This window comes from Pinus tabuliformis, chromosome 8 (assembly GCF_031772625.1).
Source record: "Pinus tabuliformis cultivar Carrire ecotype Pingquan chromosome 8, CPIR1, whole genome shotgun sequence".
In the NCBI taxonomy this organism is placed as follows: domain Eukaryota; kingdom Viridiplantae; phylum Streptophyta; class Pinopsida; order Pinales; family Pinaceae; genus Pinus; species Pinus tabuliformis.
Window position 1 is genome coordinate 545347499 of NC_142294.1, and position 25794 is coordinate 545373292.

Below are 25794 nucleotides of genomic sequence, written 5' to 3' on the forward strand. Positions count from 1 at the left end.
GGGAGATGTGTCAACATGAATGCAGGATGTTGATACCTACAAGAAGATGTCATGATGAAGAGTCATCTCATAAGGTATGATTTAATTTAATATGATGTTTTGATTTCTTGAATAATATCTGGATTAGTTCATGCAGTGGTACCAGAACAAGACTTGTAAGTACAAGTACAACCAGCATTCATGCAATGGATGGAAACTCCTGAAAGAAGCATGGAGAGAAAAGAAGTAGCCATATGAAGAAGGTTAAAGATATGTACCAAGAAGGCCACCTTCCATGAAGAAAAGAATGACATGACGGAATAAGGAGGAAAGTGATCGATGGATGGTGCCCTACCAAGAAGAATTTCAAACAAAGACTTCATGACATCAAAGGAAAAGAAATCAAGCAGTTGGAGGACCCACAAAGAAGAAGTTGTTGATGAACGGACAAGTCCCTAGCTAAGAGGGAGTTATAACAAATTCCCAATTACAAAGGAACTCAGATAAGTACCTTGTCAGAGGATACTTGGGCATGTCTTCCTCAATTGGGAGGAAGAGATAGACATAACATTCTTGTCTTCACTTTGGAAGAAAGAATGGGAGGATTGGGTAATCATCTGGCACCCGATATTCTTTGAGGATGTGTAGGACATCCAAGACAAGAGTAGGCAAGAGGACTGATATTCTTCGAGGGTTGGGAACCCAAGACAAGAATAGTCCTAGAAGGTCATACTCAGTGAACACCCGAGTGGGTATGTACCTTGAGTGGGTACGTTACTATGATGCTATATAGTTTGGATTACCAATCTGATTCTTCTTATAAGAAATTCTTCAGATTGAGAATGACCAAGTACCATTATAAATACCTCCCTAGTTAAGAGGGAGTGTTGAAGAAAGTGTAACACGGTTCGATATTTACAAATGTAATTTTGATCTTTGTACTTGTCAAGAAAAAGTAATATTATTTTTTGTAAATTATAAGAATGAGTTTCTTGCTCATTCCATAGGTCTAGGAAAGTCAAAGAGTCAAAGACATGTAAAGAGCTCTTCTTGAGCATATATGTAAATATATACTAGTCTAAAAAGGCCCTCCAAGACAAGCTCAAAGAAGTCTGCAAGCAAAACACTGAAAGAAGGCAGTCATGTCGACCTCAAAATATATTTAATGACACGTCGGCTCAGATATGGAAACACAACAGTTCAAGATGACATGTCAGCCTATTTAGGGAGACGCAACAACTATATATATCTAGCTAGGGTCACCACAGAAGCTCGGAATTTTGGACATGCTCTGCAACTTCGATCAAGTACAGTGCCTCTGAAATCTCGGTCATAATTACAGTAACATCTTCATTGTCCTCTCTGAAATCTGAGACAAATTCAGCGTTGCAGAAATCTCGGATGGAGATGATATTACAGAGTTTCGGATGAGAAAAAGCCTGTAGTTCTCGAATGGTTATTTCAAGAGCATACACTCTTGTTATAAGTATTACAGTAATATGTTCACAGCATGACAATGACAAGGATGATCTCGGTTGAAAGGACACAGTCATGTCCTCAACATCATTGTGATTATGATAACAGTCATATTACTAACGAAGATGAAGATTTTAGTACAATTGTATATATATATATATATATAAATGGAGATCTCATTGATGAGATAAGGTTCTTGGTAAAGGTGAAGCATTGGTGCATCAAGTTCTCAATGAAGGCGTAGCATTGATACAACAGTAATGAAGATCTCTATGTAGGAACAGTCATGGTGCAGCAGTGATCTAACTAAAGGAGCAGTCATGATACAACAATAATGATGATGATCTCAGCAGTGACAAAGAAAAGGATTGGTGTCTTGGTCTTGGAGTGGCCTAGTAGGTCAAGGGTCACGGTCTTGGTATTTGTCAACTAGAATCTCTATAAGAAGAATCACGTGCAGGTTTTTTTCTCCAAGAGGGAGAGGTTTTGGCCCTGGCAGAATGCCAACTTCTTGAGTTCTTGTCTCTTTGTTTTTGGTAGCAATTTGATGAAGTAAACACTCACACTAATAATAAGAAGAAGATCAAGCTAAGATAAATTGTAAAAGAACTTCACAAATTGTTATCAAGTCTAGAAGAATCTTACTAATGCTAACTGCCCTAGATTCTTCAACAAGAAACACTGTTGTAATTTTCAGCAATCAAATCTAAAGTCAATGCTGGTCAACCTATCCCAAACTTCTCGATTTTTGTGCCAATAAATGTGGCCTAGAGAAATCAAACTTCTAGCCCAAAAATCGAGGTCAACGTTGGTCAAATCACCCTAAGTCAATGTTTGTCAATGCCCTAAAGACTTCAACCTGTTTTACCCAGAAAAACTCAACCTCCTGCCACACATGCGAAGAAAGAGAGAGAGAGTTGCCTGCCACACATGCGAAGAAGAGAGAGAGACCTCCAAGTTGTACGAACCAATCAAGACAGAGAAGATGATGTGATGAGATGATGTCCAAATGAGGAAAAGGGCACCTCTATTTACACAAATTGTTGAGGGTGAGGAGACCCATCTATTGCGCTTCATGACCCTACATTTCACTGTGGCTGACCTTGATAATTTGTCCTTAAGAGAAATAAAATCATAATTCAATTTTTGCTTGTTAGAATGAGATGATATTTATATCAAAATTGTACCTCTCCAAAAGAGGAATCCAATACAATAATCATCTCCATCATATGAGTTGTCCCTAGGTGGAAATTGGCCCTAGTTGCCAATTTTAACACTCCCTCTCAACTAGGGAGAATTCCACTTGCCAATCCATCATCATGCCAACTTCTCATCCTGAACCATCCAGCCATCACTACCCTGCTCTGCTCTGCTGAACCATGAAGTAATAATGAAGAAGTGATCGAGAGTGTATCATACCACTCTCCACTGATTAAAGTCAGTCCTTGATCCCAAATCAAGTTGTTGAACACCATGCATCCTAGTCATAGGGAGTACTGTAGTACACGATGCGTCCATCGATGGTGTTATGGTCCCTAACCAACTTTTCCCAACTCATTGGCCAAATGAGAGGTTTCCCATGAGTCCCGGACTCTATGGGTAGGATGTGTGTCGAGGCATCAACAGGAAAAGGTGAACCACTCACCTGCTCATATGCAATAGGAGAAGGTTAACCACTCATCCTATGCATATGTCAATCGTAGGGGAAGGTGAACCACTCACCCTACATGCATGTGTCCGGTTAGGGGAAGGTGAACCACTCACCCTACACACATGTCAACCATAATGGGGTATCACAAGGGAAGGTGAACCACTCACCCTGTATCCAGCAAACCACTAGGGGAAGGTGAACCACTCACCCTATGGTCGCTCATAGCTAGCTCCAAGAAGTACCCCATGCCCTCAGGAGCTCCCAGAGCCCTATGTCCATCTCATACAGGACGCTCATAAAAGAATTGTTCCACGACTCCAAATCTCTCTCGGAAGGTTAAGAATTTGACCTTCCCGAGAGGCTTCGTGAGAATGTCTACAACCTGCTCATCTATCCTAATGTGTTGAAGCCTACCTGCTCCCTATTGTACTATATCCCGCATAAAGTGGTACCTAGTATAAATGTGCTTGGAGCGATCATGAAGCACAAGATTCTTTGATAGACGAATCCCACTCTGGTTGTCGCAGAAGATCACGGTGGTAACTAGCACGTGCTCAAATAGCTCGCTGAAGAGCTTCCTCAACTAAACTGCTTCACAGCAGGCCAGACTCGCAACAATGTATTCGGCCTCGGCAGTGCTTAGTGCAACCAATTTCTACTTCCTGCTCATCCAAGATATAGAAGCAGACCCCAAAGAGAAGCAGCATCCGGGCGTGCTCTTCTGATCCACCATACTGCTAGCCCAATCAGCATCTGTATATCCATGTAGCCTCAAATCCCTGGCAGTGTATCTCAGTCCATAGTGGATTGTGCCCCAAAGATATCTCAAAAGATTCTTTGCAGCAATCCAATGAATGTGATGACGCTCAACCATATATTGACTCAACATGTTCACAGCAAAGCATATGTCAGGACGGGAGTTGACCAAGAACATTAGTGCCCCCACAAGTTGACGATACTCGGTAGGATTCGCCAATCCAGGTCCAACAACACTTCCACATAGCTTCTTAAAGTTGAGATCCATCAAAGTAGTCACAGACTTGCAGTCCACCATCCCACATCTCTCAAGTAGCTTCACAATATATTTTCCCTAAGAAAGGAAAATCTCACCTGGCTTTTGCCAGACCTCCAACCCTAGGAAATAATGCATCAGTCCTAGGTCCTTCATCTCGAACTCGAAAGCCAACTACCTCTTGCATTGATGAATGAGAGGGTCATCACCTGTCAGAAAGAGATCATCCACATAAAAGGACCCGATAAGAGGTTTTCCCTTTTCAACTTTGAAGTATAGGTTTGGGTCAACATCACTTCTTGTAAATCCCAACTTCATAGGATAGCTATCAATCCTCTCATACCAAGCCCTAGGGGCTTGCTTCAACCCATAGAGGGCTTTCTTCAACCTGCATACGTGTATCTCACGATATTGAACATCGAGCCCCTCGAGTTGTTCCACATATACTTCCTCCTTAAGCGAACCATGCAAGAAGGCAGTTTTGACATCCATCTGATGAAGGTTCCATCCTTGCAAGGCAGCAAGGGCTATGATCGAACGAATGGTGGTATATCGGGCAACTGGTGCAAATATCTCATCATAGTCTACTCCTTCCTTTTGAGAGAAGCCTCAAGCTACAAATCTGGCCTTGAATTTCTCAGCACTCCCATCAACTCCATGTTTGATCTTGTAGATCCATTTCGAAGTGACCACAGACTTATCCTTGGGTCTAGGAACCACATCCCAGACATCATTCTTCATGATCGATTCATACTCTTCGTTCATCGCATCCTTCCAAACTTGTTGCTTCACGGCTTCTTCGAATGTACAAGGCTCAGATTGTACAATGGTACTCATGACAGCTAAGTACCCTTGGTACCTATTCGGCTTCTTGCTTTCACAAAATGTCCCCCTCGATGCAATGTGTTTCTCGGCATCTTCAAGAGTATCTTTAAGCCACAAAGGCCTCTTTCTTGTAGTAGAGGGCTCACTAGGAGGTGGATCAATGGGATCCATCGAACCTTCAACATCAGGCATCGATTCATCAGACAGAGATTCATCCTTCTTTTCTACATCAACATCATCATTGGCCTTCCTAGGAATAGGAAGATCTTGAATCTTTCTAAGAGCAGAATCTTCATCGAAAGTGACATCATGACTTAATTCCACTTCCCTTTGACCAGGCACATAGATTCTATATGCCTTCGAAGTTTCACTGTAGCCCACAAATGTTCCTTTCTTCCCAAATGCATCTAGTTTGTTTCTTTTCTCTTTCGGCACATGAAAGTATATGGGACAACCAAAAATTCTAAAATGAGAAACATCAGGTTTTGTACCGGTGAAAACTTCTTTGGGTGTCTTGAAGTCCAAAGCTTGATGTGGACATCAGTTTTGGACATACACAGCGGTGTTGGCAGCTTCTCCCCATATGAACTTCGGAAGACCTTGATCATGAAGCATAGCCGGGTGGCTTCAATGCTAGTACGATTCTTCCTTTCGATAACACCATTTTGTTCAGGAGTATATGCGGTGGTAGTTTCCAACTTAATGCCAACTTCTCTACAATAGTCTTTGAATTCATTAGACTCATATTCGGTCCCATTATCGGTCCTCATAATTTTGATCTTCTTCCCTGTTTGATTCTCGACCAAGGCTTTGAAGGAGAGGAACCATTTGAATACTTCGTTCTTCTTCTTTAAGAAATAGATCCATGTCTTGTGAGAGAAGTCATCCACAAAAATAGCATAATATAAATATCCACCCAAAGATGACACGGGCAACATACCTGATAGATCAGAATGGACCAATTGACGAATATCAATGGTTTGAGTTTCACTTGAGGGCAATGGTCCCCTTGTATGTTTTCCAACTTCACATCCCTGACAAACACCTTCATAATTTAAGTTGAATTTGGGCATCCCTATGACCATCTTCCTTGCATCAGGTAAGGCTTTGAAATGAAGGTGAGCAAATCTTCGGTGCCATAATTCGGATTGAAGAGAGGTGTCACAAATCATTGCGCCCAATGGACTTCCTTCAACCCAATAGAGACCTTCAACCCTGAATCCTAAAGTGAATGCATCTCTTAATGTTCCTTTGCCAAAGACGAACCTTCCCATCAATGAATGACACATTAAAACCTTTGTCTTCCATCGCAGAGATAGAAACCAAGTTCTTTTTCAAGTCAGGTACATATAGCACTTCTTGTAGGTGAAGGGTTTGACCTTGATTTAAGTGAAGAGTAACGGTCCCAATTCCTTTCACAGGATAAGTAGCATTATCCCCAAGTATAATCTCCATATTTGTCTTCTTTTCAACCAAGTTTGAAAGAGATTCTTTGTACCTAGTGAAGTGCCTTGAGGCACCACTATCAATCAACCAATGGTTCAATTTATCCAGAGGAGAGGCATAGAGAGAGCAAAAATAAGATAAAATTATTTTTGTTTTACAACATTAGCTTCATCATACCTGGAGTTTCTCGACTTCTTGGGAGGACGACCACCTCCATTTCGAGCAATAGGAGCATTCCTCTTTCCTTTATTATTGAACCTATTGTTCCTTCGATTGCCATTGCCCTTGAAGTTGTTGTTGTTATTGTTGTCATCATCTCTTGGAGTATCCTTCTTGTGAGGACACTCTCTAGCGAAGTGGCCAAACCTGTTACAATTGAAGCACCTTCCTTTTCTTCCTTCTTTGAATCTCGGCTTGAACCCTTGTCCTTGATTCCTTGGACCAGCATTGTTCCTTCTTTTAGAATGAGCGGAGAAGGCAGTAGGATTGTTTCCATTTGAGGGCTTGTCTCTTTCCATCATCCTTATTTCTTCTTGAGTGTCATTATTTCTTCTTGAGTGCATATGGCCAATAGTTCCTCAAATCTTGGAATCCTATCATTGTTGAGGATGGTAGTGTTGAACACATCCCATTTTCTTGTAAGGACTCCAAGTGCAATAAGAGTGAGCTCCCTATCACCAATGACTTCTCCAATAGATAGGAGATCATTCTTGATCTCGGTGATCCTCATGAAGTAGGATTGGATAGATTCTCCTCTATCCATCTTGATGTCTTTCAACTTGTTCTTAAGAAAGAGAATTTGATTTGCATTGTTCGCTTTGAACATCCCAACCAGCCTTTCCTACATCTCCTTAGATGTTTCCAAATCAAAAATATATCCAACCAAAGGCTTATGAATGGAATCATCAATAATATTCTTAGTTTTTACCTCACCTTTCTTGTACTTGATTTAAGCAGCAGCGGATGCATTTGAATGAGGCTCTGTTATTCTTCCTTTGACATAGTCTATGGCATCATTCTCTTCCAAAGTCAAATCCAAAGTCATCTTCTATGCATGATAGTTGGACTTGTCCTTAAGCTTGTCCTCGGATTTGAAGAAAGATGTAGTTGTCATTAGGACTAGTTCCAAGTCCTTGTCCAACAGCTTCCTTTAGTGATTTCTTTGCTTCCCTCTTGCTTGGGCTTTTTCTTCACCTCGGCTCTGATTCCATGTTAATTTTAGATAACAAATTCCAATTATATCCAATAGCAATCACATTATATAAACATTGACAGTAAATGCAGATAGAACATAAAATCATATGCAGAAGAAAAGCCAAGACAAGAGGACACAAGATGTGGCGGATGCCAGGGACAAACCCCAATGTGGGGAAACCTTTTGGTCAAATTTTCTTATTATTCTTCAATAGTTCAGCACACAGAGAGAGAGAGAGTACAAATATCATAAATGTAAGCCCAAAACAAATCTGCCAAATCAACAGACAAACCAGCAGCCAATGCAGCCCTAACCAGAAAGTCAACAGTGGTCAATGCTGGCCCAAAATGTCCTCCAATCATTTCAGTCAACAGAAATCCACTTCGGCCTTCCAAGAGAGTCAAAATCAGCGCAAAAAAAGTCGGCCCAAAAATTAGGGTCAACATTGGTCAAATCACCCTAAGTCAACATTGGTCAACGCCCTGAAAACTTCGACCTGTTTTACCCAGAAAAACTCGGCCTCGTGCTACACGTGCGAAGAAGAGAGGGAGACCTCCAAGTTGTACGAACCAATCAAGAGAGAGAAGATGATGTGATGAGATGATGTCCAAATGAGGAAAAGGTCACCTTTATTTATACAAATCATTGAGGGTGAGGAGACCCATCTATTGGGTTTCATGAACCTACATTTCACTGTGGCCAACCTTGACAATTTGTCCATAAGAGAAATAAATTCATAATTCCATTTCTGCTTGTCAGAATGAGATGATCTTTATATCAAAATTGTACCTCTCTGAAAGAGGAATCCAATGCAATAATCATCTCCATCATATGAGTTGTCCTAAAGTGTAAGTTGGCCCTAGTTGCCAATTTTAACAAGGCACCATTAAAAAAAGATTAATAATTTTAATTAAGTCGTTTCTAAGTGGAATTTCCAAAAACAATTTCTGGGTTTTAGAGAATACATGTACTCTAGCCTCTCCACAAAATTTCATGGCTAGAACACATCCGATGCTACAAAAACTAACACTCTCTCTTAGCGAGGAATGTGTTCTAGCGCTGCAACCCACTGAAGCAACACCCTGTCTCTACACCACGTCCTATCACACTATTGATGTCTGGCTGTTGCCACTAATTACTGCGCAACTCTAAAAAACATTGCATCTGTGCTGCTACTGGCCCTGTTGAACTACTGCCAACACTACATCTACACTGAAACTCCCTCTCCATCTGTTGTTGTTGCAATTGCAACTGAAAATCATCCAAAATATTGAATCAACTATGATCAGTATGATGCATCTGTCACCTACGTCCTAACTGTTACTAGCCTCTGCGTTGTCACTGAATCCCCTGCGCTGCTGCTGACTCTGCACTGCTGCCAACTCTGCTTTGCATTGTTCAGTATCTGACCGCTACTAGCCACTACATTTCTCACTTTGACACCTGACTGCACCAACTGCCACTGATCCATCTTGCGACTACATGTTTTGGGATCCCGTAGCAAGGTATTGATTCATGAGGTGGACCTCCTCAAGAATCCTGCCCAACTGTAGCTCTCTTGGGCTACAAAACCAAATCACCCCACCTCACTCCTGGAGGTGTGTCGGTGATCATGGCAAACTCTTCCTCCAATCTGGAGGACAGCCTGTTAATCTCCACGGATGCAGCCTGTTGATCCTGCTTCTCTTTGTCCTTTTTTTAAGAGGACATTGATTGTTGTAGTGGCCAAGCTCACCACATCTGAAGCATTTTGTTATGAAACCAGCTCAAGAAAAGATAGAAAAGATAGATCAACGCCTTAGAATTCAGCCTCTTCGAGGGGGCAACCTCCTTTACATTACATAAATGAACAATTCCTGGATGATTCAAATGACAAAACCTCATTTCTATATATAGGAGTCTAAGGAGTCACAATATAATCCAGCCGACCTAACAATAATAATATAAAGCCACAAAAATAACAATAGAGGGATTCTATGGGGCACAGTAATAACAATATGGGGGTAATAGGGGCACAACAATATTAATAAGGGGTATAACTACAATAGTAATGGGGTAATCACTAGTATTATAGGGACCCAACATGCCCCTCTCCTTCAAAAAAGTGTTGTCCTCAACGCTTGAGTAGTTCTGGATACTTCTGCATAAAATTCTCATCCTCCCATGTGGAATCTTCAGCGAATAAGTTCTTCCACTTGATAAGATACTCTGAAATTGAACGATTTCGTAGTTGTCGAGTTCTTGTTTCTGTGACTGCTTCTGGTTCCAATATAATTTTTCCTTCCTCGTCAATTTCTGGCAATATTGTTTGAACTGGGAGCTTGTCGCCTATAACCTTCTTTAAACATGAAACATGGAAAACTGGGTGCAATCAAGAAGCTGCAGGAAGCTCCAATTTGTATGCCATAGTACCAATCTTTTGCAACACCTTGTACGGACCATAATACTTTGGTGATAATTTATTATCCTTCTTAACTTGCTTGAGAGACATTTGCTTATATGGTTGTAGTCGTAGGAATACCCAATCACCTACATCAAAATTTCTTTCACTGCGATGTTGATCTCCCTGTTGTTTCATTCTATTATGTGCCAACACGAGGTTATCCTTTAAGAGTTGGAGGACTTGTTGTTGATGTTCGATGTGATGTTCCACTACCTAAACCTTAGAATTTTCTCTTAAATATGATGTGATGGATGGTGGTTGATACCCATAAAGTGCCATAAATGGGGTCATTTTTGTTGCTGTATGGAAGGAAGTGTTATACCACCATTCAACCAGAGGCAACCATTTGACCCATTGTGTCTGTTTATCAGATACAAAGCAACGAAGATATCCTTCCAAACATTTGTTTACTATCTCAGTTTGCCCATCAGATTGAGGATGATAAGATGAACTACGAGCTAAGTACCAAGACAAGAAAATAATTCTGTCCAAAAATTTCCAGTGAAAATGGGATCTCTGTCACTTACAATAATCTTCGGGTTTCCATGTAGCTTTTGAATTGTTTCCATAAATGCAGTAGAAACTGTACTGGCTTTAAATGGATGTGATAATGCACAAAAGTGTGCATACTTGGTAAGTCTGTCAACTACCACCATGATGACACTCTTTCCCTCAGACTTGGGTAAACCTGTGATAAAATCCATTGAAACCTCCTCCCAACGTTGGCTTGGAATGGATAAAGGTTGTAATAGACCTGGTGTCTTAATTGTTTCCACTTTATTTTGTTGGCAAACCAAACATTCCGCCACAAACTTTTGAATATCTAATTTAAGGCCATCCCAAAAAAATTCCTTCTTAACCCCATGGTAAGTTTTTAAAAATCCTGAGTGCCCTCCTAAGGGAGAAGTGTGCAATTCCATAAGAATCTTTTGTTTTAGCTGGGAATTCTTACAAAGGTATAAGCGATCTTTGTACCATAATGAATCATTTTGCCAGCTAAATGTATCAGACGTACTGGAATCTTGTTGTAACTTTCGAATAAGTGCCCACACTTCTTCGTCATTCTTCTATTCCTCCCTTGCTTCGTTTATCCAATCTGGTTGGATAATAGAAATGGCGCACAACAATGCTTCCACATCCTCATCCTTTCTTGAGAGTGCATCTGCCACCACATTTTGCTTCCCTTTTTTGTAGATGATTTCAAAGTCATAACCCAACATCTTTGTGACCCACTTTTGTTGCTCTTCAGAGGATAATCTTTGTTCTAAAAAGTATTTAAGGCTATCATGATCCATTTTTACCTTGAAGTGTCTTCCCATTAGGTAGGGTCGCCATTTCTTAAGTGCATGGAGTATTGCCAACATTTCCTTCTCATAAATAGCTTTGCTTAAAAACTTTCCCTTGATTGGACGACTTTCAAAGCAATGGGTCTTTCATCTTGCATTAGAACAGCACCAATTCCATTTCCTGAAGCATCACATTCCACAATAAAGGTTTTCGTGAAGTCCGGTGTAGCTAAGACGGTGCTTGGCACATTGCCTCTTTAAGATGTTCAAAGGCCTTTGTTGCTTCCAGAGTCCATGAAAATGCATCTTTCTTCAATAATGTTGTTAGAGGTGCTGCTATTCTCCCATAATTCTTAACAAACTTGCGATAATACCCTGTCAACCCGAGAAATCCTCGCAAATGCTTTATGGATGTGGAGATTTTTCATTCCTTAATGGCTTTAATTTTGCTAGGGTCTACCTTAACTCCTTCATGAGATACAATATGACCCAAATATTCAACCTCCTGGACTCCAAAGAAACATTTGGATCTTTTTGCATATAATTGTTTCTCCTTCAATAGTTGTAACACCCTGTCAACATGTTCAACATGATCCTTCCAAGACTTGTTGTAGATCAGTATATCATCAAAAAATACTAACACAAATTTTCTAAGGAATGGTTTGAAAATTGAATTCATCAAACCTTGAAATGTTGAAGGTGCATTGGTAAGGCCACAAGGCATGACCAAAAATTCATAATGACCCTCATGAGTTCTAAATGTTGTTTTCGGAATGTCTTCAATCTTCATTCTGATTTGATGATATCCTGAACGGAGATCCAACTTGGTGAAGTAAATTGATCCATGCAATTCATCCAGTAATTCATCAATGACAGGAATGGGGAACTTATCTTTAATAGTGAGCTTGTTGAGCTCCCTATAATCCGGACACATGCGCCATGATCCATCCTTCTTGTGCACCAATACTACTGGAGCAAAGAAAGAACTTTGACTTGGTTGAATATACCAGCCTCTAGCATTTCTGCAACCATACGTTCAATTTCACTCTTTTGGACATAGGGATATCTGTACGGCCTGATGTTTGGAGGAACACTTCCTGGAATCAGATGAATAGCATGATCATGATCACGCACATGTGGAGACCTTTGGGAGTCTCAAATACCTTGGAATGGTTGTCCAGGACTTTTTGGAGATCTGGAGAAATAAATGATTCTGATGTGGAAACATCTAGCGAGCATAATTGTGCAATTACACCTCTTTGCTCCTTTTTTACAAGCTTTGTCATACCATTAGAGCTGATTATCTTTCCTGGTTTCCCTGCAATACCCCTTAATTCAACTTCCTTACCTTCCGTAGAAAATTTCATGAAAAGTTCTTGAAAATTAAAGGATATTGTACCCAAGGATTGTAGCCATTGGACTCCTAGTACAACATTAGCACCTCCCATTGGAATAGAAAGCATTGGGCTAGTCAATACATATTCTCCCATGGATAGCTTGATATTATGGCACTTTCCAGAGCAATTTATTGTTCCTCCATTTGCAATCATCACTTGACACTCTGGTGCTGGATATAGGAAGCAATTCAATTCTTTTGCTACCTTACAATGAATAAAATTGTGGGTGCTTCCTGAATCAATCAAAACTATTACCTTTTTCTTCTTGATTTGTCCTTCTATCTTGATGGTTTGAGGAGTGGTAATTCCTGCCAATGCATTACAAGATATGGTCGCATTTATTTGTTCTTCATCTAGGCTTTGTTCCTGGAGTATATCCTCTTCTTTTGACCTTTCTTACTCCTTTTCTTCTTCCTCTTCACAATCTATGTAGAATAATTTTTCTCAGCACACTTATGACCTTTAGTGTATTTGCTATCACAACTGTAACAAAGCCCTTTTGCTCTTTTTTCTTCCAATTGTTGTGGTGTCAACCTTATAGGTTGTGGAAGACTAGGGGCAACAAAACTTCCGTCTTTATAGTTGTGAGTGGTATGCTTCCTGGTTGCCATAATTTTGCTTTCCATTTTTCTTGCTAACCTGAATGTCTTCTCTAATGAATCAGGTTCCCAAAGGCGAACATCATGTTGGATATTATCCTTTAAAGACCCTATGAACACATCAATCCTATGCTCCTCTGGAATATCTTTTACCCTTATGTTCAATTTTTGGAACTCCTCAATGTGCTCCATTATTGAACCTTTTTGTTTGAGACTTATCAATTGGCTAAAAAAAGTGTTGCTTTTTGTATCCTCATAATGTGCTACCAATTCTTCCGTAAAAATTGCCCAAGTGATAAATTGTTTACGAGAGCAAAGCCATTGATACCATACAAACTGATTTGGTTCTAAATATAAAGTTGTCATACGTACCTTTTGTGTGTTTTGCACATTATTGAGATCGAAGAATTGCTCCATCTGTAATATCCATGTGGCAGGATCCTTGCATCAAACTTCCTCATATCGATTTTTGGAATATGGTGAGTCTTCGATCCAACATTAGCATCTACGGAATCATGATTAACATTTTTTTTATTCTCATCATGAGTTTCCTTTAGTTCCCTTTCACCCTTAGTGCCCATTTCTTGTAGCAACTTATTCACATTTACCTTCAATTCATCCATGTCTGTCTTCAAATCTATCTTCAAATCATCCATCTTAACTTCCACGTCAATCATCTTAGCTTCTACGTCTTTTTTTAAACAGCCCATCTTAGCTTCTACACCTTTCTTTAAACCATCCATCTTAGATTCTGTTCCTTTTTGTGTAAGGGACAGTTGTTGCACTTGGTCTTGTAATTTTGATATATCATGTTGCATTTCTTCCTCTTCTTCATGAGTCATGCTAGAGCTTTCAGGTTCCTTACTAGGTGTTTGCATTTTTTTTCCTCGAGGCATCAGTTACCGATAATAATGCTCTACTATGCCCTTTGAATTCCTTCAAAATAAATTTTCAAACCAAGCTTAAGCAAAAATTTAAGAAAATCTACACACCTTTTTTCACTTTGTAGGAGCTCGATATTGCCTCTGATGTATCTTTTTACCTTCCAATCATCTAGTTCTGAATTTGTGACCTGTAGTAGCCCTTTGTGTCCTCTTTCCAATGCCACAAGTCTTACCCAAATTGGATTCTCCAAGGAAGATTTATGCGAAATCTCCCACAGTGACTTGATTATAAACTAGTTCAGTATAGCGAACTTGTACGACGTGCCACGAGTCACTGTTTCGACCTTTGGATCTGAAAAACACATACAAGAAACTACAGTCCGTCCTCTTTCTGTACCTTCTTACGAAATTTCAATCCGACCCCCAGAGAGAAAGTTATGACGATTTTCCCAAGGTCACCTGTTTGGAATGTAATTTAGGAGTCTGCAAAAAGACCAACTTCCTCAGATCATATCTCCGCAAATATAGCGCGAAAAACTCTGAAATTCGGACCCAAGGTTCAGCGCGATTTCTTCTCAAATGGGTTTTTTTTTGCGAATTCTGAAACGTCACAGAAAAAAAGTTATAGCGAAAATGCCACGATGACCTATTTGGAGCAGCGAAACCCTAAAATTCAAAGCTCTGATACCAAATGTTATGAAACCAGCTCAAGAAAAGATAGAAAAGATAGATCAACGCCTTAGAATTCAGCCTCTTCGAGGGGGCAACCTCCTTTACATTACATAAATGAACAATTCTTGGATGATTCAAATGACAAAACCTCCTTTCTATATATAGGAGTCTAAGGAGTCACAATATAATCCAGCCGACCTAACAATAATAATATAAAGCCACAAAAATAACAATAGAGGGATTCTATGAGGCACAATAATAACAATATGGGGGTAATAGGGGCACAACAATATTAATAAGGGGTATAACTACAATAGTAATGGGGTAATCACTAGTATTATAGGGACCCAACACATTTCACCTTGGAAATGTCTTTCTTCCTCCTGCGCTGCTCTTGTTGCCCCTTTGATGCGAGGGCCACATCTTCCTCTTCCTTTACTTACTTCGTCCCACTGCTACTGCTGCTGCCAGTGATGGTGGTCTTCACCAAATCTTGCCTCATCTCCTCCTATCGCAGATCAGCCCACATACGATCCTAGTCTAGAAAATTTTCTCTGCCCAGAATACTCTAGACGAAGACTAGCCACTCTTCGGAAATGTTGTTTAGAGCAAACCGCACCAACTCAGTAGGCTAAGGCATTAACCCTACTGCAGACAGTTGATCTCGGATATCCTGAAGCCTAGTAAGAAATGGTTCTATACGCTCCCCTTTCTGCATCCTCGTTCATCTTAGCTTCTCCTCAAGATACATCTTTCCCTGCTCGGAAGATCCCTTGTATAGCATAGCAAGAGCCTCCCTCCCACATCTGTCAGGCAGTATCTTTTCTAGCTATGTGAGACACTACTTGATCTCGAACCCCATCAAGAATCAGCCTATTTGCTTTCGCCATCTCCTTCTTATAGGTCTTTAGCATATCTGCATCTGTAGTACAGCTACCACGCTATCGATGTAAGCTTTGATATCATACTCGTCTAGAACACAGGAAATTCTTGCCTTCTAGATCACATAGTTGGAGGCTCCCTCCAATTGATCCTGATCTCTCAGCCCTGTTGATGCCATCTCTGCAAAAATGTCGAATTCCTCCTCTTCTCCTCTGCGCAACTGCTGACTGGATTTTCACACTCCCTACTGGAGTGGGCAAATCTACTCACAACTGCTGCTGCTCTGCTAGGAAAATTCGAATTTCTGGGCTAGAAGTCCCCTAAGAAAAGAATTCCCTCAGTGTGTGCTCTTCCTTCCTCCTGACGCTATTTTGCACTAGCAAATTGCTGCAAAATAACTGCGTCCCAGCTAAAGATCTGCTCTGCAAGGAAAATATTGTGTCTCCCTCTGCCTCTGGTAAGCTATGATCTGGAAAATCTAATTTCTTTGTTGACTCTCTCAAAGAAATAAATTTTCCTCAGAACTGACCCTCCTGGCCTAAGGGGTTGTAGTGCCTCTTGAGGGTTTGGAACTGTTGCCTCTACAGAGATTGAAATTCCTCCTTCCTTCTCCTACTAAGCTCTCCAACTTACGATCTGTGCTCTGATACCATGTGAAAATTCAGAAAACCCTGAATCCTACTGCAACAACTGATAATATTTCTTCTATTTGTTAAACTAACTGAACAAATTACTTGTAGTTTTCTACGACAAATATCGAAACATATACACTATAGCCTTCACAAAATAAATACTACGGAAGAAATAAAAACACTGGAAGAATAGATGCACACACATAATAATACACCGTTATTTTTGGACTAGTGTCCCCGGAAAAACCCAACTTGGGAAAATGGTGCAACAGTTGAGATTTTATTATTATGCAGTAGTAACTCTGAGTACAAATCTATGTAAGCTCAAATTTAGCTTTCCATACAGAGAATCACTGACAGGATATCTAGTGAGAAAAAAACTCACTCCCACCAGTGATCTGACACTGATTTTGGCTCAAGATGAGTTGCCCCTTGCTGCCTCTGCATTAGCCTACACAGCTCTGCGTCCCACAACTCGGACCAACGTCTCTCTCGCTAATTGATCAGCTGTTATCTGGAAAATCGATCCTCCTGGCCTCCGGGCTCCCACTCCAACTTCTGGTACTGAATTTTGACTTCTCTTCAGCAAAATACGTAACTCCCTCTGAAGCTCTGTGTTGCCTCTCTGTGGCACTCACTTCCTCCCTACTATGCACTCACCGAGAGTGGAGAAACTTCCTTTTGGCCTTACTATCCCTGCCCCTCTCTCACTGCTTTGACTTCACTGAATCACCTCCGGCAACTGACTGCTGCTACTCTGGAGTTTGATTTCCCAGCAAAATCGAATTCTTTATCTCTAAAGTGTGTTCTCCAACCCCCATCGAATTTCTTCTTATAATCTCTCGTTGAGACATCAACGGCCAAGATTAAAACACAATCGATGGCTAAGATTAACTAGAACTCGATCCATGTCTTCTTCTAGAAGATTCTCACTGTGACTTAATTAATACCCTTTAATTAATTAGTTTTCCTAAGTTTAGACTTAGGCACCATTAAAAAAAGATTAATTATTTTAATTAAGTCATCTCTAGGTGGAATTTCCAAAAATGATTTTTGGGTTTTGGAGAATACATGTATTCTAGCCTCTCCACAAAATTATGTGGCTAGAACACATCCGATGCTACAAAAACTAACATAGTACACAAATCTCAACATATACAAGATTTGAAAATTAATTAATTTCTTGCAGATGCATTACATCCATAAATCTTCCCACTTGCCTTCTATTTGTTTGTCAAATAACTCAACAAAATCAGTTAGCTGTTCATGACAAATCAGCATACCAAACAGCCCCAGAAACCTTTCATTTAATACGAGAAAATAATGAAAATCAAATCTGCAAGTACACAGTTTGGACAGCAAAGCCGAAAAAGTTGTCCACTGAGTACTCTGAGGTCAAACATAGCACAGTCCCATATCAACTTGCATTAATTAAATCGAACTCTGATTTATCTACAAGTCAAACTTGTAGACAGTGAGTCAGAAGTTAGAACCACATGTAAGTCATGGGTTATTCATTGCTCAGAATTCCAACTTGAACAATTTTTATCATCAATCTTTTATCGAGTCCAATTTGAACTCTAACGCTCCAACCTCACCAAGTTATCCATTGAGACAAGATTTTAAGCACTGATTTTTAGGATGCCAAACTATGCAACTTTTACATCCCTAAAATGTTGCATGATTTAATCCTATCAATTGGTAATCGAGAAAAAATAATATTGTGACTCTTGCTTTGATCAACAATATGGGGGGGGGGCGGGGGGGTGGTTAATTTGGTAATTCTACAATTAAAAGTTTAATAAGTATGCAATATGTTTCTTTGCAACATATTGTTGTAAATTGGAAAACCCTCGATGGTTACGAACATTAAAATATGTTTGAAAAGTAAACGATAATGCCATATGCCTTCAATGGGGGGGCTAATTATCTTCAACATAAAATTAAGCATCACAAGATCGATTTATAAAGTCTTTTAACCAATAGCTTTGACACTGAATCTAATCTTTAAAGGGATATTTTAAAGTGTAATTTCCTTTCTCTCATGTTTCATCTCAACATTATGTCTACTGGAAATACATCACAAAAGCATATACATATAACCACATAAAGGAACAAAAAAGATCACAAATAAGCATTTCATGTATGGGGCAATTTCATGTATGGTACGCACCGAGTGCTTAGGCCTAAAACTCGTAGAAGTGCCACAGATAAGGCAGCCACCTGAAAAAACCAACTTCCTTGTCAGAGAAAGAATAATACGCAGAGAAAGCACTTGTATTCAATTATTACACTTCTGCTTATGTAAGACAAACATTACGTTCAAAAGTAACTTCTTTCTACCTTTTCGAGATTCCTGATTAGCATAAATAGTACATAAATCATGAAAGAGAGGTGATGCCTCTATATGTATAGGAAATAGCTTATCTGCATGACCAAGAATTCACCAGAATTTATTTGTCATGACAAAGTCAAAAAAGAGAAACAAGATGACCTCTTCAATAGTCCCAGTGCGACTTTCTATCGAATGGAGCAATTTGGTGACAAAAGTTTTACTCTCTTCAGGCTGAGTAGATGAGCTTTCTTCAGAAGACTGGACATGGAAAGTGCTTTGAAACTACAAGGAGCAAAGCCATTGAACAACTCATGATTCATGGACCATAACACTAAGTAATGAACAAGATATTGCAAGATTGTTTAATTTTCTTAAATTTGTTAAGCATTACATACCCATTTAACAAGCGGGCTCAACATATTTGCAGTTAACTTCCGGTCATTGGCAAGGTTCAAGAAGTGAGGTGGAACGATAGAATATAAAGAAGCCTGCCAAAGTGAAAGATTATTAACATAGCTTAAAGATGCAGATACAACACATTCAATTTAGCAAAACAGAATTGGATTTCCTACAAAAACAAATGATAAAAAATCACAACAATTAACATAAATGATAAAAAAATCATGATTCACAATAATGAAAATGTTTGACCTTAATGCAGTATATTAATGTAGGGGTCAACTGTATATGTAATAGTGGGTCAATCTCGTAGTGAGCTTACATTGGCAATGGGTGACAACTAGTATGATTCATTATTGTATACATGGACTCGTGAATATTATACTTTGATGTATTCGGATTATTTGGGAGTTGTTGACCACACTTTGTCAGCAGTGCAAGAAAACAGAATAGAAAGACATGAAGAAATTTTTTATTCAAAGTTCAAAGTCATCGGCCGGCACAACCCAATTTCTGCAAGTCATATTGTAAATGATGCTAGCATGACCGTTTAAAAATGTAACAACACCTAGCTAAGCCTCTGATGTTGGCAACGGATTTCATCCTAGGAAGTTTTATAACCTCACTGAATTATGTGTGTTTTTAAAAACGGATAATCGGCAAGAGTTTTTCTCTAGCTTAAACCCCAAAGCTAGGGTGTAATTCCTTGACAAGGTCTTAAGTGAGTCCTAGTGTTATATCGAGTCTTTGTAAAAATGCGTTTGGGAATAATTTAAGCACATTTATCTAAATTATTTTATTACAAAGCACTTGGTTTATAGTAGATCATATTGTGTCGCAGAATTGGGTAAAATTATTCAGGTCTGAGTCTAAATGTGTTTTCCCATTTCAAGTGTTGATATTGTAATATTTTGATGTAAAAAATATTTTGGTGCATGATCCTTCATATTTAGACACCATGGCTAAAATATTTGAGGATGGAAAAAATTATTAAGCCCCTCTAGAGTCAATTAAATAATTTTTTTGGCTAAATTAAATAAAAATACTCAGCCAGAAAATTAATTAATTTTGAGTCAAAATTTTCTATAATTTAATTTCTCTCCAAAAAGAAAATAATCAAAAATTCGAGGGTCAAAGGAAAGTGAATTTTTGGAGGTCCCCCACCAAGGGAAAAATGGATATTTTAAGAAAATTTGAGCCCTTGGACCTTGGTGGTTAAGTCAAAGTCAAATTTTTGAGGAAATTAATCCAAAATATTAATTTTTGAATTAATTAAATGTGGGTTTTAAGAAAAAAAATCAAATTTTCTTCAAAATTAAAAATTTGACAATGGAGATTAAAAAAAGATGAAGTTATTTTCAACGGTCAAGATTATTTTGATGAGGATCAAGCCAACTAGCTGTTATTTTCCACTTGGAGGGGTTTCTCTATATAAGAAGTCATTTTGCTTCTATTGAATATCTTTGGAGGACATAATTCTTGAATACGGGTATTGAGTTGTTGCTCTACTAGGAACATTTTGTATCAAAATAGAAAGACTTTGGGGTTCAGTTCATGATTTTTTTTTCGTTGATCTGTGGTATGAGTTAGCTATGTGTGATCCTTTAGTGTGCTAAACATTGCTAATAGTTGTTATTTTAGTTGTCGGTGATAAAAACATTCTATGGGTACATGCTATCTTAGGTGATCTTATTCACCATATGATCTAACAATTTTCTTGAGAAATACCATAGAGATTTACAGGTACGCTAGCCTTTGGGCTCCAAGTTCACAGCGTGTAGGGAAGAGCTGACTATGTTTGGGCTTTGACATTTCTTTACGGTATTTGATTTTGTATAAAGATTATGGCCAATACTTATTTTTGAAATATACTCATCCAATTTTATTTATCTAAAATTATTTCTCCAAAAAAATTTAATATTGTAAATATTGTATATTTGTAAATTATTTCTAACCAATTTGTTTTGCAGCACTTGGGGTTTTATTATTTGGGGATTTTATATTTTGTATACATATTTAGGGTTTTGGCATTCTTCGATTCATTTGTCCAAGTGGATTCCAAGCAGTGTTGCACACATCGCGATCGGGATTTAATCGGCGCCGGGAAAAAAGCGGAAAAAATCGTTAAAATCGGGAAAAAATCGGAAAAAAGCGGGGGAAAAAATCGTTTGGCACAAAAATATTCATTTTTTTTCATTTTTTTTCAATTTTTTTAATATCTAAACCATCTACAACATAAAATAAATACATTGACACATAAATATGATAAAAAAACTAATATATAAGATGTTTAATATCATTTCTAGCGCTAAAATCACACATAACATTGAATCATGTCCTGAATAGTAAGTCCTGAGTCCCAAGTCCAACTCAGCCTCAAAATATCAACAAAAAATATGATAATGTATCTCATCATGTCATAATGTCATATACAATAAAATGAAAGTCTAATCCTATTGATTTCCTCTGCCCCTCTTGCGAGAAAATGGCACAACTTTCTCTTTCCCTCTAGATGTAGAAGCTGGTGCCTGTGGTGGTGGAAATGGCAGTGGAGTCTGACGTGCTCTAGAAGCTGAAGAACTAGTAGTAGCAGCTATAGGAGGCTGAGGTGGACGGAGACCACGTCCTCTACTGGTGGTAGTGGTAGCCCGGGTAGCCCGGGTAGGCGGTGTCACCTCCTCCTCCTGCTCCTCCAACTCCTCCTGCTCCTGCTCCTGCTCCTGCTCCTGCTCCTCCTCCTCTCCCCCTCCTCCTCCCCTCATCCTGCACTAACCAATCCTCAGTGGGATCCATGAGAGGCCTCTCGGTCTCAACCCTCCATTCAGCAGTGGTGTCAATCCCATCCAATGAGATGGCTTCCGTATCAGGTGTCTTCTCTAGTTGTTTCACCCACAATCGAGGATTGTAGTAGACATAGACCATGTCATTAAGTCTATGGGACTCCAACCTGTACAAAGTTCATGAAATAATAAATTAATAATTAATAATTAATATTATAAAAAAAATATTGTTTAAAACTTTAATGAATTCAAAAATTTATTTGGAAATTTGCAATATTTTAAATGTTTAAGTGTTAACCTATTGCGCTTCTTGTTGTGTATTTTTTCAAATACACTCCAATTGCGCTCACATCCGAGGAGCTGCATGTTTGGCTGAGGATGCGTATGGCAAGATTTTGCAAAAGGGGTACTCTGCCACCATACATCTTCCACCATGCGTCTACAACAAAATTACAAATAAAATTTTAAATAAACATAAGAAAAAAATGGAATTTGAAGAAACAATGAAATTTGAAACAAAGTTACAAAGTACATACTACAAACTAAAAAATACCTGGCATTTTAACCGTCCTATCAATGACAGCCATATCAAAGCCAAATAAGCCACCTGACAACTTATATTGCTCAATTTGTCTAGAGATCTCCATACGTTCTTCTGAAGATCTCACCATCTTCTGGACACAGGTTAATAATCCTTCCACGACCTCAACATCAAAATTAAACCACATGCATAAGAAAATGCATGGTTCAGGAAAGCCCAGCAGCATGAATGGGACGATGGAGTGTGTTGTTCCATCGCTCATCAATGACCTTCCATAGAAGGATTTGTCTCTGGAACCCATCATCTCCCTTGTCATCATAGTAGGACCGAATGGCTTCTTTGGCCCTGTCCATGGCTTCATACAAATAGCCCATTGCGGGCTTCTCACCATCTACCAACCGAAGAGACCTTTACCAAAGGTTCAGTGACAGCGCACACCTCCTGCACTCCCGCCCAGAAGTCTTCTTGGTATGAAACAAGTCTGCAGACGGCCTCTCCTTCTGGTTTGCGGCTCATTGGCGAAGAACGCCACTCCTCTGAAACAAACATTCTCTTCAAATCCCACATAGAATTCAAGAGGGATTGAAGAGATATGAAACTCGTCGCAAACCGTGTAATGGCGGGGCGCACCAACTCTTTGTTGTTGGTGCATTTTCTCATCAAGCTAAGCACAGATGTGTGATTGTAAATAAATTTTGTGATGGTTTTTGATGAGTCAACAGCCTCTTTGACAAAGGGAATTTTCCCTATGTCCTCTAACATCAAATCAATACAATGGGCAGCACAAGGTGTCCAAAATAAAGTAGGATGCCTGTCCATAAGCATTCTACCAGCAGCAACATAATTTGCAGCGTTGTCCGTTATGACTTGGACAACATTTTCTGCACCCACCTCCAAAATAAACACATCCAGCAAATCACATAAATTTTTTGCATCTTTGATTTGATGAGTTGCATCAACAGATTTGATAAACATAGTCCCCAAGGGACAACTAACCAAGAAGTTTATAAGGGTTCTCCCCTTTTGGTCAGTCCAACCATCTGACATAACAGTGCATCCTGTTTGTGCCCATGATGCCCTAAAATCCTCCAATCTTTGGGTGCAGTCACGCTTTTCATCTTGAAGAAGCCGGCCTCTGAAATCATGAAGAGAAGGGAGTTTGTACCCGGGCCAACACTGGCAAAAGCATCAAGAGTAGGGTGGGAAAAATGGATTATTCCTTATAATGCTGAAAGGAATATCACTCCAGAGGAGAAATTTTGTCATCAACTTGTCAGCTTTTTCTTTTTCAGTTCTTTTCATCATTGAACCGATAGTTGGTTGTGAACCAGGTGTGGTTCGAGGAACAAAATATGATGATGCAGCAAACGGATTGACTGACGCTGCAGTAGAACCTGTGCCACTTGGCCCACTTCCTTCAACTGACCTTTTTAGTTGCCTTTTGAGTTCTTCTTTGGCGTCTCTAGTGTGCTCTAATTCTCCCAATGCTCTCATGGCTTTTTGGATAATTTCAGCATTTGTCTTTAGACAGGGCCCCACATCACGTCCAGGGATTTGTGCAAGGTGGAACTTCAACCTGTACACCCCCCGAATATTTCCTTTCCACACAACTTGCAATACAAGTTTTGTCTATCATTCGGAGTTTTAGGGTCACCATATTCCCAGAAAGGATCCAATTTCTTGGCATGTTTGTTTTTGAATTTTGAATTTGCAAACCTATGGAAAAATAAGGATTAGGAAATAGGAATTTAGGATTACATAAATGATAATAGTAAATACAAATTACAATTTAGCATTTGCAAAATTACAAGCTAATTATTTCCAAATCCCAATTTCTAAACCCAAGTCACCCAACCAAATGCCAAAAAACAATGAAAAATCAAAAAAAATAAACAATGTTTAAAGAAAATGAGAAAATAAAAATCAAAAATTGGTTCTCATAGTCATAACAAATACCCATCCCAAATCAATGAAAATTTCCAAAAATTCTTTAAAAACAATGAAAAACAAAGTTTTTATTGAACCAAAACAAAAAAAAAATTAATCTACATACCTGGTTTATGGACAAATTGGCGATCTTGGCTTGGATTCCTCCTAAAATCGCTTCGATTCGCTCCCACAACCGACGGCAACCCTCTCCCTCCCTTCTTCTCCTTCTCCTCCGCGGCGGACTGCTGAATGAATAAAAAAAAATCGTTTTTTCCATATAAAACCCCGCTGCCCGCGCCCCCAGCGATTTTATCGAAAAAATCGCGATTTTTTCAAAAAATCGCGATTTTTTCGATAAAAATCGCTATAAAAAAAATGGGCGATTTTTTCGATAAAAATCGCGCTTTGAATCGGCAAATTTAAAAAATCGCGATTTTCCGATTTTATCGCGATTTTATCGCGATTTTATCGCGATGTGTGCAACACTGATTCCAAGTTTCTCAAGAAGATTTTTGTTGGGGTTTCGAGGCAAATCTAAACCTAGGAAGGCATGATCTAGCCTCCATTCCTCCTCTAGGCTCAGCGTCCAACATTTTTTGTAGTGATTTGTGGCAATTTTTGGCATTTGAAGGGTTTGAAATTTTTTTAAGGCCTAGGGCCTAGCCATCCTCCATTTTTGGCCTAGTCGTGAGGCCTTGTGGCCTCCTAGGGCCCTCAGCCCTCTCTTTTCTCTCGGTCGTGTTGACCACATTTTGTCAACAATCCAAGGAAGCAGAATGCGAAGATGTGAAAAAACTTTTTCAAAGTTCAATGTCATCAGCCAACACGTTTTATCATTGTAAACTCAATTTCTACAAAGTTATATTGTAAATGATGCTAGTATGACCATTTAACTATGTAACAACACCTAGGTAAGCCTCAGACTTTGGCGACGAATTTCATCCTAAGAAGTTTTTTAACCTCCACAAATTATGTGTTTCTAAACACGGATAATTGGCAGAGTTCTTCTTCCAGCTTAAACCCCAAAGCAAGGGTGGAATTCATTGACAAGGTCTTAGGTGAGTCGTAGTGTTATATCGAGTCTTTTGTAAAAGTGGTTTAGGAATAATTTAACCACAATTGCCTAAATTATTTTCTTACAAATCACTTGGTCTATACTGTTGAAAAATCTAGGGCCAATGTAGTATTAATATGATTCTTCTAGACTTGATAACTATTTGTGAGGTGTTTTAACTTTTATTCTTAACATAGTCTTCATTTATTATTATTAGTGTGTCTTCGTTAGTTCATCAAATAGCTACCAAAACAAAGAGACAAGAACACAAGATGTTTGGCTTTCTGCCAGGGCCAAAACCTCTCCCTCTTGGAGAGGAAAACCCGCACAAAATTCTTCTTATAGAGATTCCAATTGATGAATACCAAGACCATGAC

At 39.1% G+C, this 25794-nt stretch overlaps 1 protein-coding gene across 4 annotated transcripts in view; it reads right to left on the reverse strand.

The window, feature by feature from the left end:
• Positions 1 to 25794, reverse strand: part of RAD4 (DNA repair protein Rad4 family) — a 332705-nt gene that overhangs the window by 150508 nt on the left and 156403 nt on the right. For all 4 annotated transcript variants that reach the window (XM_089372433.1, XM_089372434.1, XM_089372432.1 and 1 more), the window contains 3 exons: positions 19110 to 19202; positions 18874 to 18996; positions 18553 to 18602 (listed from right to left, as the gene is read on the reverse strand). In XM_089372433.1, the coding sequence (XP_089228559.1) occupies positions 18553 to 18602; positions 18874 to 18996; positions 19110 to 19202 (266 nt within the window). The remainder of the gene's footprint in view (positions 1 to 18552; positions 18603 to 18873; positions 18997 to 19109; positions 19203 to 25794) is intronic.